The sequence below is a fragment of the Bombina bombina genome, chromosome 1, assembly GCF_027579735.1.
Source record: "Bombina bombina isolate aBomBom1 chromosome 1, aBomBom1.pri, whole genome shotgun sequence".
In the NCBI taxonomy this organism is placed as follows: Eukaryota; Metazoa; Chordata; class Amphibia; order Anura; family Bombinatoridae; genus Bombina; species Bombina bombina.
The window spans coordinates 1,211,874,388-1,211,894,091 of NC_069499.1; the positions used below are offsets into that span (position 1 = coordinate 1,211,874,388).

At 38.1% G+C, this 19,704-nt stretch overlaps 1 protein-coding gene across 1 annotated transcript in view; it reads right to left on the reverse strand.

The window, feature by feature from the left end:
- LRCH2 (leucine rich repeats and calponin homology domain containing 2) overlaps window positions 1–19,704 on the reverse strand; it is a 600,694-nt gene that overhangs the window by 238,594 nt on the left and 342,396 nt on the right. The window contains exon 12 of the mRNA XM_053700216.1: window positions 13,114–13,191. Coding sequence (XP_053556191.1) covers window positions 13,114–13,191 — 78 coding nt within the window. The remainder of the gene's footprint in view (window positions 1–13,113; window positions 13,192–19,704) is intronic.

The following is a 19,704-nucleotide window of genomic DNA, read 5'->3' on the forward strand; positions in this document are numbered from 1 at the left end:
AGACCAAATCGGTAACAGTTATTAAATGTTTGTATATACTCTAACTCTAATATACTCTACAAGCTCTTCAGTAGTTTCCACATTCCAACTCACTAAGGACTAGACAATGAGTGGAGCGCTATTTATCGATTGTGCGCTAACTCCACTAGAAGCAAGCATTTTGTGTGCATCAGGTAGTGCTCTTATTAAAAGTTGAAACTCGACGCGCGCAAAAAGCCTAACATAACACAACCATATTAACGTATTCCCCCATAGTGTGCTAATTGAATATGAAAAGATTAATATTTCACATTCCAATTTTCTTCACATAGTAGAATATGCTGGGGCGAATAATGATTAATTTCTCCAAGTTCTCTCGGTTTATTATTTCAAACCTGTGTTTTTTTTAGTTAGTATTTTGTCCCCTTTTCAAGTAATCTATTACATTTTCGTTTTACATGGGGAAAATTTGCGCATAAATTTTGGTGTGTTAGCAAAATATTTTTTATTTTAAACTGGATCAGCAATTTCATTTTGATCTATCAAATAACTGAAGGACACAGTAAAATTTCAGTAGTGAAATGAGGTTTATTGGATTAACAGAAAATGTGCAATATGCATCAAAACTAAATTAGACAGGTGCATAAATTTGGGCACCCCAACAGAAATATTGCATCAATATTTAGTATAGCCTCTTTTAGCAGAAATAACAGCCTCTAGACGCTTCCTATAGCCTGTAATGAGTGTCTGGATTCTGGATGAAGGTATTTTGGACCATTCCTCCTTGCAAAACATCTCCAGTTCAGTTAGGTTTGATGGTTGACGAGCATGGACATCCCGCTTCAAATCACCCCACATATTTTCAATGATATTCAGGTTTGGGGACTGGGATGGCCATTCCAGAACATTGTACTTGTTCCTATGCATAAATGCCGGAGTAGATTTTGAGCAGTGTTTTGGGTCTTGTTGAAATATCCAGCCCCGGCGTAACTTCAACTTTGTGACTGATTCCTCAACATTATTCTCAAGTATCTGCTGATATTAAGCGGAATCCATGCAACCCTCAACTTTAACAAGATTCCCAGTACCGGCACTGGCCACACAGCCCCACAGCATGATGGAACATCCACCAAATTTCACTGTGGCTAGCAAGTTTTTGTTTTAGAACGCTGTGTTCTTTTGCCGCCATGCATAACGCCCCGTGTTATGACCAAATAACTCAACCTTTGTTTCATCAGTCCAGAGCACCGTCTTACAAAATGAAGCTGGTTTGTCCAAATGTGCGTTTGCATACCTAAAGCGACTCTGTTTGTGGCGTGTGTGCAGAAGAGGCTTCTTCCGCATCACTCTCCCATACAGTTTCTCCTTGTGCGAAGTGCGCTGAATTGTTGAACGATGCACAGTGACACCATCTGCAGCAAGATGATGATGTAGGTCTTTGGAGGTGGTCTGTGGGCTGTTTTTGACCGTTCTCACCATCTTTTGCCTTTCCAATATTTTACTTGGCCTGCCACTTCTGTCATTAACAAGAACTGTGCCTGTGGTCTTCCATTTCCTTACTATGTTCCTCACACTGACAGCTTAAGTATCTGCAATAGCTTTTTGTAGCCTTCCCCTAAACCATAATGTGAACTAGCTTTGTTTTCAGGTCATTTGAGAGTTGTTTTGAGGCCCCCATGTTGCCACTATTCAGACGAGAGTCAAAGAGAACAACTTGCAATTGGCCACCATAAATACCTTTTCTCATGATTGGATGCACCTGTCTATGTTCAAGGCTTAATGGGCTCACCAAACCAATTGTGTGTTCCAATTAATCAATGCTAGGTAGTTACAAGTATTCAAATCAACAAAATGACAAGGGTGCCCAAATTTATGCACCTATCTAATTTCGTTTTTGATGCATATTGCACATTTTCTGCTAATCCAATAGACCTAATTTCACTACTGAAATATGACTGTGTCCTTCAGTTATTTGATAGATCAAAATGAAATTGCTGATCCAAACACCCAATTATTTATATATGAAAACCATGGAAATTGTCAGGGGTGCCTAAACTTTTGCATACAACTGTATATAGATATAATTATTTCAAATAAAAATACTCCCTTCACATCCCTCTGACATTCACTGCACTCTGAGAGGAATCGGGCTTCAAAATGCTGAGAAGCGCATATCAACGTAGAAATCTTAGCACAAACTTACTTCACCACCTCCATAGGAGGCAAAGTTTGTAAAACTGAATTGTGGGTGTGGTGAGGGGTGTATTTATAGGCATTTTGAGGTTTGGGAAACTTTGCCCCTCCTGGTAGGATTATTTATCCCATACGTCACTAGCTCATGGACTCTTGCAAATTACATGAAAGAAATACTTATTTCAAATAAAAATATAACATTTTTCTATATGTGAACATTGGAATGTGAACTATTAATTACTCCCGTCCAGTTAGCGCATGAGCAATAAGTGTTAGTTGTTTTTTTTATCTGCGCTCTTTATTGTAGACTATGGGGAGAAGTCCTTTAGTGTGTGTCAAGTTTCACTCACTGACAAAAATTTTAACTTTCAACTTGTCAGACGCTCTAACTTCTGGCGGTTTGAACACTTATCTAGCCCATAATCTTATATGGTTGCATTAATACCAGGGCTGGGCAATAAAGGCAAAAATTACTAAAACACCTTCATTTTCTAAACAAACTTCGGGGAGAGGGGTGGGGAAAGACAGGCTCAGTGAAAGCAGTCTGAATAACTTGCTGCATATACTTATTCCTGGAGATTTATTCAATAAAATAATTGTTTTTATTTTTTAACACCTATATTACATATATACTGTAAGTAAAGCATTAGCCATTAAACGTTTTTTAATTACCGTGTAGAAGTATGAAAAAAAATATTGGATAAATCTCCAGGTATAAGTATATGCCAGGGCAGTGTCACATCTGTTATTCAGACTGCTTTCACTTCCACAGAGCCTCCCTTCCTCTCCTTCTCCCCGGAACTTGTTTACTTTAGATTTTATAACCCTGCAGACAGTGGCAGTGCAGTCAGATCGCTGCTTTATCCTGCCCGTAGTGCAAGTTTCTTACTTGCTTGCCTCCAGCTTCCAGTCGCCTGAGTGAGCAACCCACCTTGACTACGTGTCTCCACTCTTCTATAGTAATACCCGTTATCAGTGCAGCGAGTCGATTAAGTTCCAGGTTGTGCGCTATACAAGTATCCAATTATTATTATTCTATGCCCCGCAGTGCCGCCTCTTCTAACTGCTGTGTGTGCACGGCTCCTCTGCCTAGCTATATGCTAGAAAAAATGAGGATGTTCCAGCACTCCAGCAAACAAGCTTATATATTGCATGTCACCTATGGGTCACTGTCCAGGACCCAAGACATATAATAGAACAATCCACAGGTGACAGCAAATCCTTATTTATTCAAGGCGACAAACAAACAGGCAACGTTTTGGGATATTATCCCTTATTCATGCCAGGCCTAACAAACACAAACACTCTTATATACTCTAATACCACTTTGTGGCGCTAACAATGATTTTAACTATTTCATTTGCCTAACTGATACTTAATATCTTTCAAATGATATTAGGTGCTAATACTTTAAATACACATATATATGCAAAGCGATACTATACATATATTCATTATTTCATAACCTGAACTAGATTTTATATGTATAGAAATGACAAGGAGCAGAAAAATGACACAATGTATTATTACCCATTGCACATAATCATTTTTTGTCTATAAAAAAACATAATTTATGTAAGAACTTACCTGATAAATTCATTTCTTTCATATTAGCAAGAGTCCATGAGCTAGTGACGTATGGGATATACATTCCTACCAGGAGGGGCAAAGTTTCCCAAACCTCAAAAATGCCTATAAATACACCCCTCACCACACCCACAAATCAGTTTAACGAATAGCCAAGAAGTGGGGTGATAAGAAAAAAGTGCGAAAGCATAACAAATAAGGAATTGGAATAATTGTGCTTTATACAAAAAAATCATAACCACCGCAAATAAGGATGGGCCTCATGGACTCTTGCTAATATGAAACAAATGAATTTATCAGGTAAGTTCTTACATAAATTATGTTTTCTTTCATGTAATTAGCAAGAGTCCATGAGCTAGTGACGTATGGGATAATGACTACCCAAGATGTGGATCTTCCACGCAAGAGTCACTAGAGAGGAAGGGATAAAAATAAAGACAGCCAATTCCGCTGAAAATAATCCACACCCAAAATAAAGTTTAAATCTTATAATGAACAAAACTGAAATTGAAACAGCTGCCTGAAGTACTTTTCTACCAAAAACTGCTTCAGAAGAAGAAAACACATCAAAATAGTAGAATTTAGTAAAAGTATGCAAAGAAGACCAAGTTGCTGCTTTGCAAATCTGATCAAAAGAAGCTTCATTCCTAAAAGCCCAGGAAGTAGAAACTGACCTAGTAGAATGAGCTGTAATCCTTTGAGGCGGAGTTTTACCCGATTCGACATAAGCATGATGAATTAAAGATTTCAACCAAGATGCCAAAGAAATGGCAGAGGCCTTCTGACCTTTCCTAGAACCGGAAAAGATAACAAAAAGACTAGAAGTCTTTCGGAAATTCTTAGTAGCTTCAACATAATATTTCAAAGCTCTAACTACATCCAAAGAATGCAATGATTTCTCCTTAGAATTCTTAGGATTAGGACATAATGAAGGAACCACAATTTCTCTACCAATGTTGTTAGAATTCACAACCTTAGGTAAAAATTGAAAAGAAGTTCGCAACACCGCCTTATCCTGATGAAAAATCAGAAAAGGAGACTCACAAGAAAGAACAGATAATTCAGAAACTCTTCTAGCAGAAGAGATGGCCAAAAGAAACAAAACTTTCCAAGAAAGTAATTTAATGTCCAATGAATGCATAGGTTCAAACGGAGGAGCTTGAAGAGCCCCCAGAACCAAATTCAAACTCCAAGGAGGAGAAATTGACTTAATGACAGGTTTTATACGAACCAAAGCTTGTACAAAACAATGAATATCAGGAAGATTAGCAATCTTTCTGTGAAAAAGAACAGAAAGAGCAGAGATTTGTCCTTTCAAGGAACTTGCAGACAAACCTTTATCCAAACCATCCTGAAGAAACTGTAAAATTCTCGGAATTCTAAAAGAATGCCAGGAAAAATGATGAGAAAGGCACCAAGAAATGCAAGTCTTCCAGACTCTATAATATATCTTCCTAGATACAGATTTACGAGCCTGTAACATAGTATTAATCACAGAGTCAGAGAAACCTCTTTGACTAAGAATCAAGCGTTCAATCTCCATACCTTTAAATTTAAGGATTTGAGATCCTGATGGAAAAAAGGACCTTGCGACAGAAGGTCTGGTCTTAACGGATGAGTCCACGGTTGGCAAGAGGCCATCCGGACAAGATCCGCATACCAAAACCTGTGAGGCCATGCTGGAGCCACCAGCAGAACAAACGAGCATTCCTTCAGAATCTTGGAGATTACTCTTGGAAGAAGAACTAGAGGCGGAAAGATATAGGCAGGATGATACTTCCAAGGAAGTGACAATGCATCCACTGCTTCCGCTTGAGGATCCCTGGATCTGGACAGATACCTGGGAAGTTTCTTGTTTAGATGAGAAGCCATCAGATCTATTTCTGGAAGTCCCCACATTTGAACAATCTGAAGAAATACCTCTGGGTGAAGAGACCATTCGCCCGGATGTAACGTTTGGCGGCTGAGATAATCCGCTTCCCAATTGTCTATACCTGGGATATGAACCGCAGAAATTAGACAGGAGCTGGATTCCGCCCAAACCAGAATTCGAGATACTTCTTTCATAGCCAGAGGACTGAGAGTCCCTCCTTGATGATTGATATATGCCACAGTTGTGACATTGTCTGTCTGAAAACAAATGAACGATTATCTCTTTAGAAGAGGCCATGACTGAAGAGCTCTGAAAATTGAGTTCCAAAATATTGATTGGTAATCTCACCTCCTGAGATTCCCAAACCCCTTGTGCTGTCAGAGACCCCCAAACTGCTCCCCAACCTGTCAGACTTGCATCTGTTGAAATCACAGTCCAGGTTGGAAGAACAAAAGAAGCCCCCTGAACTAAACGTTGGTGATCTGTCCACCACGTCAGAGAGTGTCGTACAAATGGTTTTAAAGATATCAATTGATGTATCTTTGTGAAATCCCTACACCACTGATTCAGCATACAGAGCTGAAGAGGTCGCATGTGAAAACGAGCAAAGGGGATCACGTCCAATGAAGCAGTCATGAGACCTAGAATTTCCATGCATAAGGCTACCGAAGGGAATGATTGAGACTGAAGGTTTCGACAAGCTGAAACCAATTTTAGACGTCTCTTGTCTGTCAGAGACAGAGTTATGGACACTGAATCTATCTGGAAACCTAAAAAGGTTACCCTTGTCTGAGGAATCAATGAACTTTTCGGCAAATTGATCCTCCAACCATGATCTCAAAGAAACAATACGAGTCGATTCGTATGAGATTCTGCTAAATGTGAAGACTGAGCAAGTACCAAGATATCGTCCAAATAAGGAAATACCACAATACCCTGTTCTCTGATTACAGACAGAAGGGCACCGAGAACCTTTGTAAAAATCCTTGGAGCTGTTGCTAGGCCAAACGGCAGAGCAACAAATTGGTAATGCTTGTCTAGGAAAGAGAATCTCAGAAACTGATAGTGATCTGGATGAATCGGAATATGCAGATACGCATCCTGTAAATCTATTGTGGACATATAATGCCCTTGCTGAACAAAAGGCAGGATAGTCCTTATAGTTACCATTTTGAATGTTGGTATCCTTACATAACGATTCAATATTTTTAGATCCAGAACTGGTCTGAAGGAATTCTCCTTCTTTGGTACAATGAAGAGATTTGAATAAAACCCCAGTCCCTGTTCCAAAACTGGAACTAGCATAATTACTCCAGCCAACTCTAGATCTGAAACACATTTCAGAAATGCTTGAGTCTTCGCTGGATTTACTGGGACACGGGAAAGAAAAAATCTCTTTGCAGGAGGCCTTATCTTGAAGCCATTTCTGTACCCTTCTGAAACAATGTTCTAAATCCAAAGATTGTGAATTGAATTGATCCAAATTTATTTGAAAAATCGTAATCTGCCCCCTACCAGCTGAGCTGGAATGAGGGCCGCACCTTCATGTGGACTTGGGAGCTGGCTTTGGTTTTCTAAAAGGCTTGGATTTATTCCAGACTGGAGATGGTTTCCAAACTGATACCGCTCCTGTGGATGAAGGATCAGGCTTTTGTTCCTTATTGTAACGAAAGGAACGAAAACGATTATTAGACCTAAATTTACCTTTAGATTTTTTATCCTGTGGTAAAAAAGTTCCTTTCCCTCCAGTAACAGTTGAGATAATAGAATCCAACTGAGAACCAAATAATTTATTACCCTGGAAAGAAAGGGAAAGCAAAGTTGACTTAGAAGACATATCAGCATTCCAAGTTTTAAGCCATAAAGCTCTTCTAGCTAAAATAGCTAGAGACATATACCTGACATCAACTCTAATGATATCAAAGATGGCATCACAAATAAAGTTATTAGCATGTTGAAGAAGATTAACAATGCTATGAGAATTATGATCTGATACTTGTTGCGCTAAAGCTTCTAACCAAAAAGTTGAAGCTGCAGCAACATCCGCTAAAGATATAGCAGGTCTAAGAAGATTACCTGAACATAAGTAAGCTTTTCTTAGAAAGGATTCAATCTTCCTATCTAAAGGATCCTTAAAGGAAGTACTATCTGCCGTAGGAATAGTAGTACGTTTAGCAAGAGTAGAGATAGCCCCATCAACTTTAGGGATTTTGTCCCAAAACTCTAATCTGTTAGATGGCACAGGATATAATTGCTTAAAACGTTTAGAAGGAGTAAATGAATTACCCAAATTATTCCATTCCCTGGAGATTACTTAAGAAATAGCATCAGGGACAGGAAAAACTTCTGGAATAACTACAGGAGATTTAAAAACCTTATTTAAACGTTTAGATTTAGTATCAAGAGGACCAGAATCCTCTATTTCTAATGCAATTAAGACTTCTTTAAGTAAAGAACGAATAAATTCCATTTTGAATAAATATGAAGATTTATCAGTATCAACCTCTGAAACAGAATCCTCTGAACCAGAGGAATCATTATCAGAATCAGAATGATGATGTTCATTTAAAAATTTTAAAAGACCTTTTACGTTTACTAGGAGGAGGAATAACAGACATAGCCTTCTTAATGGAGTTAGACACAAAATCTCTTATGTTAACAGGAACACTAGTATTAGATGTTGATGGAACAGCAACAGGTAATGTAGTATTACTAAAGGAAATATTATCTGCATTAACAAGTTTGTCATGACATTCATTACAAACAACAGCTGGAGGAACAGATACCACAAGTTTACAGCAGATACACTTAACTTTGGTAGATCCAGTACCAGGCAGTGATTTTCCAGTAGTATCTTCTGACTCAGGGTCAATCTGGGACATCTTGCAATATGTAATAGAAAAAACAACATATAAAGCAAAATTGATCAAATTCCTTAAATGACAGTTTCAGGAATGGGAAAAAATGCCAGTGAACAAACTTCTAGCAACCAGAAGCAATAAATAATGAGACTTAAATAATGTGGAGACAATAATGACGCCCATATTTTTTAGCGCCAAAAAAGACGCCCACATTATTTGGCGCCTAAATGCTTTTGGCGCCAAAAATGACGCCACATCCGGAACGCCGACACTTTTGGCGCAAAAACGTCAAAAAAATGACGCAACTTCCGGCGACACGTATGACGCCGGAAATAGAAAACATTTTTGCGCCAAAAAGTCTGCGCCAAGAATGACGCAATAAAATGAAGCATTTTCAGCCCCCGCGAGCCTAACAGCCCACAGGAAAAAAAGTCAATTGATAAATTCATATGCATTATCCCAAATATGAAACTGACTGTCTGAAATAAGGAACGTTGAACATCCTGAGTCAAGGCAAATAAATGTTTGAATAAATATATTTAGAACTTTATATAAAAGTGCCCAACCATAGCTTAGAGTGTCACAGAAAATAAGACTTACTTACCCCAGGACACTCATCTACACGTAGTAGAAAGCCAAACCAGTAGTGAAACGAGAATCAGTAGAGGTAATGGTATATATAAGAGTATATCGTCGATCTGAAAAGGGAGGTAAGAGATGAATCTCTACGACCGATAACAGAGAACCTATGAAATAGACCCCGTAGAAGGAGATCATTGAATTCAAATAGGCAATATTCTCCTCACATCCCTCTGACATTCACTGCACGCTGAGAGGAAAACCGGGCTCCAACCTGCTGCGGAGCGCATATCAACGTAGAATCTAGCACAAACTTACTTCACCACCTCCATAGGAGGCAAAGTTTGTAAAACTGATTTGTGGGTGTGGTGAGGGGTGTATTTATAGGCATTTTTGAGGTTTGGGAAACTTTGCCCCTCCTGGTAGGAATGTATATCCCATACGTCACTAGCTCATGGACTCTTGCTAATTACATGAAAGAAAACTGACAAATCCCATTCTGTATTTAAACCCTTTGGTTCTAGCATTCCCAGTTCATATATCTAATATGATTCTATTTGCTTTAGCAGCAACTCCCTATCCCCTCCTCTACTTGGCTTGGTTATATGATACATTTTTGAAACTTAAGTTGGCTTATAGAGTGACCATATTTTAAAAAATGATTAGCTAATGGGGCTTTAAGGTTACCTGTGCGGATGTTACTTTTATGCTCAATAATACGATCCTTAGCACTTCTAGTCGATTCTCCAATATATACCCCCCCGCCCCACACGGACATTTAACCATATAAATAACATAAGTGGTCAGACAGGTATAGAACCCTTTTATATTTCTTACCAGTGTGGGGATGAAAAAAGGCTGAGCCTTTGGTCATATTAGTACAGCATGAACAGCCCAAGCATGGGAAACATCCCAAATTTCTTGAGCTAATATACCTATGTCCCTTTTTAATATTCGTCCCAATATCTGCTTTTACTAACCTAGTTTGTACATTAGGTCCTCTTTTATAAGCCGGCATAGGATATTTTTTAAGGACTTGTATATTAGGATTGCAATCAGATAATATTCCCCAATGTTTCCTGATAATGCGTTGTATTTCGGTACTCTGAGTTATAACTTTAGTTATAGACAAAAAATGATTATGTGCAATGGGTAATAATACATTGTGTAATTTTTCTGCTCCTTGTCATTTCTATACATATAAAATCTAGTTCAGGTTATGAAATAATGAATATATGTATAGTATCGCTTTGCATATATATGTGTATTTAAAGTATTAGCACCTAATATCATTTGAAAGATATTAAGTATCAGTAAGGGAAATTAAATGGTTAATATCATTGTAAGCGCCACCTAGTGGTATTAGAGTATATGAGTGTTTGTGTTTGTTAGGCATGGCATGAATAAGGGATAATATCCCGAAACGTCGCCTGTTTGTCTCCTTGAATAAATAAGGATTTGCTGTCACCTGTGGATTGTTCTAGCTGTATGCTAGGCCAGAGCATGTCACTCAGTTACCAGTGGTCCGGGACTGGCTCCTTCCATTGTGTTCACACTGGCCCCGCCCCCCCATAAAAAAACGCACTCTTGCGGTTTTGAAATTGCGGCGGTTAATCGCGGTTTAAAATCGCATATGCGGTTAATTGCCCAGCCCTAATTAATACTAAACTGTTAAATAAATTAATTCACTTTTATTTGTTTACTTGACATCATTGGAAGGAATGATTTAAAATAAATAACATTACATATTTCATTTCTTTTTTTAAAAGGGTGTACACAAAAAAATGCAACATAGAACTATATGAGAAATTGATGTAGTTAAAGGGACATAAAACAAGTTAGGATATAGACAAAATATAATATGTAATTTAATTACATTACCTGCAAATTTATACTGCAGTGCCTTGCTCCATTAACCCTTTCTTTTAAGTTTCTAAATTGTACAGCTCTAACTCCCCCCACACATTTCCTTTTATGGCTGTATCTATATCTATCATTGCTTTGGTAGAATGCAGAAGTACACAGTGATTATCTGCTGGAACATGCCTAGAAGCAAATAAGCTGCTGTGAAATACAATGCCTGTGTTTTTGATGCTAGACATTGATAAGGGGGGGGGGATCAGACTTCTCCAGACAGCAAAGCTATGCAAGTCATTTTGCTTATTTTTACTTAAATCGGCCCTTTTAGGATAACACATATCTCAACATGTTTTATGACACTTTAAATTATATACAAATGATTAAAGTTTTGTAATTACAATGACACATTTGTTTGAGGTTTCCTGCAAAAAGAAGAACATTTTGTAGGGAGAAGCCTAGAAAAAATATCCACTTCTACCAGAATAACAGGTTAATAATCTTTCATATGAGGGAACAGGGAAAACCCTGGATGTGGTTTGGATGACACTGCGGCAATGGAATCTCACAACACAGAAGAGAAAGGCACCCCTATCAACTATGTTCTTTATTTAATGGGGACACAGAAACCCTTTGAGAACGAGTTAAGACAGAACAATATATGGATCAATGCTTTTAGTAACAATTGCATGACCATTTGCTGACGCACATTTCCTATCATAACTACCAAGGGAATCAATCATTGAGGAAATGTCCCTAGATAAACCACAGTTTGAAACATGTGAAACCCAAGATTATCTTAAATTACTGCAAATAGCAGGGACAGATTCCAAAATAAATAATTACTTTAACAAAATAGTAGCAGCATATGAATCACAGGCCTTAAATTGCCTTTAAGATCATTATATGCACAAGTCCTTTTTCAACTTGCACTGTGACACAAGGGAGGCTGTACCTTCAGGACTAATTTACCTTGCCATATCCTAAAAGCATAATAACCTCAATATCCTAAATGTATTAATCACAGCTGCACTCAATTGGTTTAAAGCTGGTGCAAAAAGAGTAGTGTGTGTAAAGAAACAAATATAACATGAATGAACACAAAACTATGATAAGAGTGCACATACTCAAGCTCCCCCCTTTAACAGGTCCAAATTACATGCAATGTGTGTTCACATTACAGTAGTACAAAAAATGTTGCACAAGACAAAATGCAAAAATGGTTTAATTTCAAACAGTAAAAAAATTATAGAATGTTACGAAGTTACCCATAACCCCCAAAATCACAACAATAAACCATACACTTTTGATTTGCAAAACGTTGCACTATTTTTGTACAGGTGGGATTAAATATGCATACAATACGGAATTATTAATGAGCAGCATTTCCACTTCCCTGCACCTTCAAGATTATGTTGAATAAGTTGTAACCCCCAAATGAATTGTGAAGGACATATACTCTGAGGGTCGTCTCACCCAGGATTGCCCTCAAATGTCTAGTACAGGGGTCAGCAACCTTGGGAACTCAGATGTTTTGGAACTACATTTCCCATGATGCGCAGACAGCCTAAAGACTGTCTCAGCATCATGGGAAATGTAGTTCCAAAACATCTGGGGGCCCAAGGTTGCTGACCCCTGGTCTAGGGCACGGCATGATAAGGAGGAGAAAGGAGTTGCAACTTTGTAAAAGTGAGTACTGAGAAGAATCAAAATTCTTGTTTTTCCCTCAGTGCAAACTAATAATCTATTCAGCTGCAGGAAATCAGCAGGCTGCAACTCCCTATTAGGTATAGACAGAACCACAATCACAGGAGAAGACACACTCTGAAGACAACTGGGAATACTTCCATATATTCTACTAGAATATGATTTTATAACAAGAGTGTGAAAGAAAAAAAAGAACGCTATTGGCTAAATATAATATGAAAATATTTAAATTAGTTAAAAAAAAAACATTTGCACTAAAATATATAACACTGCTGGAGAACATTTTAGCAGTTTTAAATTGGAATGTAGAATTTATAAATTACTGGAACAGGATATTGTTCATTAGCAGTAAACAAAAATCAGAAACTTAAATATTTAATTCTTTGGACTTTTAAGTCAGTAGTACTATACAAAGTAAGGACAGTTGCTTCACACAGATACCCTTCTGTAACAGGTTCAACACTTCAAACAAGATACCTTGATGCACGTCCTGCTGCTCTTGTCCTCTGGAAGAGCTTTTCACTGAATGAAGTCCTATAACTTAATGGCCTCCGTCTGTATGCACATTTGAAGAAGGCCAACCAAACCCAAAGATGAAAGCAAAGTAGTAAAAGACAGGATGGAAAGTGCAAGAATTGTTAGTTTTGGGCAAGAAAGGAAACATTTAATAGTTATCTACGAAGCAAAAGAAAATGAAGCACACACACTATACTCTATGAAAAAAATATGATTACTAATTAATTTATTAATTTATTTACACTCCTAGTAGAATCATATTCAGCCATGGTGGAAATATAGTCTTTAAAGTCAAAATTCACTAAATGGCCTCCAAATTATATTTCCTTCCTCTTCCTGTGTGAGTTAACCGAGTTAGTCCATACTTAGCCAAGTCAACGCTTTAAAAAAAAAAAAGTGTCCCAGAAAGTGGGTGATCCGACTGCTTTAGAGTGTGAAGAAACTGATTTTATTTTTTTTAATTATACTTACTTTTATCCCGTCTGAAATCCTCTATGTAGTATTTTTTTGGGGGTGCTGTTGTTTGCATTCACCCAATCACTGGTGTTAGTGTGCGGCTCGCTTATTTCAATGTGCGGTCCAAGACTTAGGGCTTGATGATCTAAACCTCACAATTTTAGACTTGGTATTTTTTGCCGTCCCCCGCAGGGGCTGCCCTGGTGGAATTACTGTAAAAAAGGGGCAGTCCCTGCAAGTGTTAAGATGCCTCCTATTGAAAGTAATGGAGCTTGCTGGAAAGGGAAACTTTGCTCCATAGAGCGAAGTTAGCAGTGAGCAGGGGAAGCATTTTAAACATTAAATCCTGCAGGCAATACAAATCACATTACGCTGTTTTCTGCAAAAAACTCTTTACAAAATTACGCTGGGATTAGAGAGACAATTTTTATAAAACGCCCATGGAACGCCCAAGTTCAGCCCACAAAAAAACAACAATTATGTGCTTTGTATTTTGTATGTTTAAGAAGGAATTTCTTGTTTTGTTTTTTGCGCATCCAGTGTACTCAAATTACAATTTACGCTGTGATAGTTAATATGATTTTTTTCCTGTGTTACTTCTGGTTAACAATTGCACCTTAGTAAAAGGAAAGTCGAATCCAGCACACAGTCCAAATCAGGAAAACCCGCCAAGAGCTACTACCTGGCTCCCAAAACGTATAAATGTCAAAAAGTGGCGGAGGGTCTCCAATACTGCAAAAAAATATCTATCTTCTTTTAAGGTAATGTATATGCATCTTGAAAGAAAAAAATGTTTCCTCTAGGAGGCTTCATAGCTGTTTTTTTATAGATTCCCCTATTGTTTCACTAGATGGCATTGTTAGCATTCAATAAGTTATATGTGAAGAATGTAAGGGTTAATCCCAGCTAATTGCCTATTTAAACAGGTGTATCTGTCTGCATATTTATCACATGATTAAGGGGCATGTCCCCCGAAACGTTGTGTCTCTTGCTGATCCTGTTTTGGACATAAATTTATAATAAAGATTTTTTTGCAGTATTGGAGGCCCTCCACCACTTTTTGACATTTAACAATTGCACCTTAACAATACAATTTTACCCTGCTAAGTTTTTGTGAATGGTTTAATTATTTGTTTTGTATGATGTTTAAAATACAATACTGAAAATGCAGTATACGTCACTTAGCGAGACATCCTGCTTTCAGGGTAAAAAGTGTCTTTAGATAATTCCACCAGGAAAATAGGAGGACTGGCGAGCATTCTTTCATAATCTCGCCAGCTCAGATTCCTTTAGATCATCGAGCCCTTAGTCACCTTAATGCTCTTGCTTATTTCAATGTGCAGTTATGACTTAGTCAATCTAATGCAGTGCACTGCCGGGTTACGGCTAAAACACTAAAAGCACTAGCTATGATTATGGCTAAAGCCGAAAACGCGCTAGCTGTATCTTTGCATTACACAAATATTTAATGGAAGTGTTAATTTGTTGTATGGCTTTTTAAAGATGTGCACTAAATAAAAGTTAAGTTTTATATGTAACCGGTGCTCCTCATGCTTTTCTATATATTTATATGTAATCACACACAAGCAGATTCCCAATTATGTACTTGTAATCAGTTGATCTGAAATGATGTTCCAAGAAAAATGTGTACAGATACCCATGGGGGTATCCTATTATTTATATAAAATCAATCAAAGAAATGTGTATGAAATAATATAAAGTGATAGTAATAAAAAAAAAAGTGCAGTTAGTTGAAATCTGGAATCTTGTATACCAGTTCATAGTATGTTGTATAGTCCATGGACACCAGCAGGAAAAACATAATTTATGTAAGAACTTGCCTGATAAATTCATTTCTTTCATATTGGCATGAGTCCATGAGCTAGTGACGTATGGGATATACAATCCTACCAGGAGGAGCAAATTTTCCCAAACCTCAAAATGCCTACAAATACACCCCTCACCACACCCACAATTCAGTTTAACGAATAGCCAAGAAGTGGGGTGATAAGAAAGGAGCGAAAGCATCAAACAAGGAATTGGAATAATTGTGCTTTATACAAAAAAATCATAACCACCACAAAAAGGGTGGGCCTCATGGACTCTTGCCAATATGAAAGAAATGAATTTATCAGGCAAGTTCTTACATAAATTAAGTTTTCTTTCATGTAATTGGCAAGAGCCCATGAGCTAGTGACGTATGGGATAGCAGATACCCAAGATGTGGAACTTCCACGCAAGAGTCACTAGAGAGGGAGGGATAAAATAAAGACAGCCAATTCCGCTGAAAAAAATAATCCACAACCCAAATCAAAAAGTTTTAATCTTATAATGAAAAAAACTGAAATTATAAGCAGAAGAATCAAACTGAAACAGCTGCCTGAAGTACTTTTCTACCAAAAACTGCTTCCGAAGAAGAAAAAACATCAAAATGGTAGAATTTAGTAAAAGTATGCAAAGAAGACCAAGTTGCTGCTTTGCAAATCTGGTCAACAGAAGCTTCATTCCTAAAAGCCCAGGAAGTAGAAACTGACCTAGTAGAATGAGCCGTAATCCTTTGAGGCGGGGATTTACCCGATTCCACATAAGCATGATGAATCAAAGACTTTAACCAAGACGCCAAAGAAATGGCAGAAGCCTTTTGACCTTTCCTAGAACCAGAAAAGATAACAAATAGACTAGAAGTCTTTCTGAAATCTTTAGTAGCTTCAACATAATATTTCAAAGCTCTTACTACATCCAAAGAATGTAAAGATCTCTCCAGAGAATTCTTAGGATTAGGACACAATGAAGGGACAACAATTTCTCTACTAATGTTGTTAGAATTCACAACTTTAGGTAAAAAATTAAATGAAGTCCGCAACACCGCCTTATACTGATGAAAAATCAGAAAAGGAGATTCACAAGAAAGAGCAGATAACTCAGAAACTCTTCTAGCATAAGAGATGGCCAAAAGGAACAAAACTTTCCAAGAAAGTAATTTAATATCCAGAGAATGCATAGGTTCAAACAGAGGAGCCTGTAAAGCCCTCAGATCCAAATTAAGACTCCAAGGAGGAGAGATTGACTTAATGACAGGCTTAATACGAACCAAAGCCTGTACAAAACAATGAATATCAGGATGATTAGCAATCTTTCTGTGAAAGAGAACAGAAAGAGCAGAGATTTGTCCTTTCAAGGAACTTGCAGACAAACCTTTTCCCAAACCATCCTGAAGAAACTGTAAAATTCTAGGAATTCTAAAAGAATGCCAAGAGAATTTATGAGAAGAACACCAAGAAATGTAAGACTTCCAAACTCTGTAATAGATTCTAGACACAGATTTACGAGCCTGTAAAATAGTGTTAATCACTGAATCAGAGAAACCTCTATGACTAAGTATTAAGCGTTCAATCTCCATACCTTCAAATTTAATGATTTGAGATCCTGATGGAAAAATAGGCCTTGAGATAGAAGGTCTGGCCTTAACGGAAGTGTCCAAGGTTGGCAACTGGCCATCCGAACGAGATCTGCATACCAAAACCTGTGTGGCCATGCTGGAGCCACCAGCAGTACAAACGAACGCTCCATGAGGATTTTGGAAATCACTTTTGGAAGAAGAACTAGAGGCGGAAAGATATAAGCAGGTTGATAATTCCAAGGAAGTGAAAACGCGTCCACCGCTTCCGCCTGAGGATCCCTAGATCTGGACAGATACCTGGGAAGTTTCTTGTTTAGATGAGAAGCCATCAGATCTATTTCTGGAAGTCCCCAGATTTGAACAATCTGAAGAAATACCTCTGGGTGAAGAGATAATCCGCTTCGCAATTGTCTATACCTGGGATGTGAACCGCAGAGATTAGACAGGAGCTGGATTCCGCCCATACAAGTATCCGAGATACTTATTTCATAGCCTGAGGACTGTGAGTCCCACCTTGATGATTGGCATATGCCACGGTTGTGACATTGTCTGTCTGAAAACAAATAAACGATTCTCTCTTCAGAAGAGGCCAGAACTGAAGAGCTCTGAAAATCGCACGGAGTTCCAAAATGTTGATTGGTAATCTCGCCTCCTGAGATTCCCAAACCCCCTGCGCTGTCAGAGATCCCCATACAGCTCCCCAACCTGAAAGATTTGCATCTGTTGAGATCACAGTCCAGGTTGGACGAACAAAAGAGGCCCCTTGAATTAAACGATGGTGATCCAACCACCAAGTCAGAGAACATTGGAATTTAAGGATATTAATTGTGATATCTTTGCATAATCCCTGCACCATTGGTTCAGCATACAAAGCTGGATAGGTCTCATGTGAAAACGAGCAAAAGGGATCGCGTCCGATGCAGCAGTCATGAGACCTAGAATTTCCATGCACAAAGATACCGAAGTGAATGATTGAGACTGAAGGTTTCGACAAGCTGAAACCAATTTCAGACGTCTCTTTTCTGTTAGAGACAACGTCATGGACACTGAATCTATTTGGAAACCCAAAAAGGTTACCCTTGTCTGAGGAATCAAGGAACTCTTTGGTAAATTGATCCTCCAACCATGTCTTTGAAGAAACAACACAAGTTGATTCGTATGAGATTCTGCAGAATGTAAAGACTGAGCAAGTACCAAGATATCGTCCAAATAAGGAAATACCGCAATACCCTGTTCTCTGATTACAGAGAGAAGGGCACCGAGAACCTTTGAAAAGATCCTTGGAGCTGTTGCTAGGCCAAAAGGAAGAGCAACAAACTGGTAATGTTTGTCTAGAAAAGAGAATCTCAGGAACTGATAGTGGTCTGGATGAATTGGAATATGAAGATATGCATCCTGTAAGTCTATTGTAGACATATAATGCCCTTGCTGAACAAAAGGCAGAATAGTCCTTATAGTCACCATTTTGAATGTTGGTATCCTTACATAACGATTCAATATTTTTAGATCCAGAACAGGTCTGAAAGAATTCTCCTTCTTTGGTACAATGAATAGATTTGAGTAAAACCCCAGACCCCGTTCCAGATCTGGAACTGGCACAATTACCCCAGCCGACTCCAGGTCTGAAACACATTTCAGAAACGCCTGAGCCTTTACTGGGTTTACTGGAATGCGTGAGAGGAAAAATCTTCTCACAGGCGGTCTTACCTTGAAACCTATTCTGTACCCGTGAGAAACAATGTTCTGAATCAAAAGACCTTGAATCGAATTGGTCCAAACATCTTTGAAAAATCATAACCTGCCCCCTACCAGCTGTGCTGGAATGAGGGCCGCACCTTCATGCGGATTTGGGAGCTGGTTTTGACTTTCTAAAAGGCTTGTATTTACTCCAGACTGGAGAAGGTTTCCAAACGGAAACTGTTCCTTTAGGGGAAGGGTCAGGCTTCTGTTCCTTATTCTGACGAAAGGAACGAAAACGATTAGCAGCCCTATATTTACCTTTAGATTTTTTTGTCCTGAGGCAAAAAGGCTCCCTTCCCCCCAGTATCAGTTGAAATTATTGAATCCAACTGAGAACCAAATAATTTATTACCTTGGAAAGAAAGAGAAAGCAACGTTGACTTAGAAGTCATATCTGCATTCAAAGACTTAAGCCATAAAGCTCTTCTAGCTAAAATAGCTAAAGACATATACCTGACATCAATCCTAATGATATCAAAAATGGCATCACAAACAAAGTTATTAGCATGTTGAAGAAGTTTAACAATGCTATAAGCATTATGGTCTGACATCAGAAGGTGGAAGCTGCAGCAACATCAGCCAAAGAAATAGCAGGTCTAAGAAGATTACCTGAACATAAATAAGCCTTCCTTAGAAAGGATTCAAGCTTCCTATCTAAAGGATCCTTAAAAGAAGTACTATCTGCCGTAGGAATAGTAGTACGTTTAGCAAGAGTAGAGATAGCCCCATCAAGTTTGGGGATTTTTTCCCAAAACTCTAATCTATCAGATGGCAAAGGGTACAATTTCTTAAACCTTGGAGAAGGAGTGAATGAAGTACCCAGACTATTCCATTCCCTAGAAATTACTTCTGAAATAGCATCAGGAACTGGAAAAACTTCAGGAATAACTACATGTTTTAATATCAAGAGGACTAGACTCCTCCATATCTAATGCAATCAACACTTCTTTAAGTAA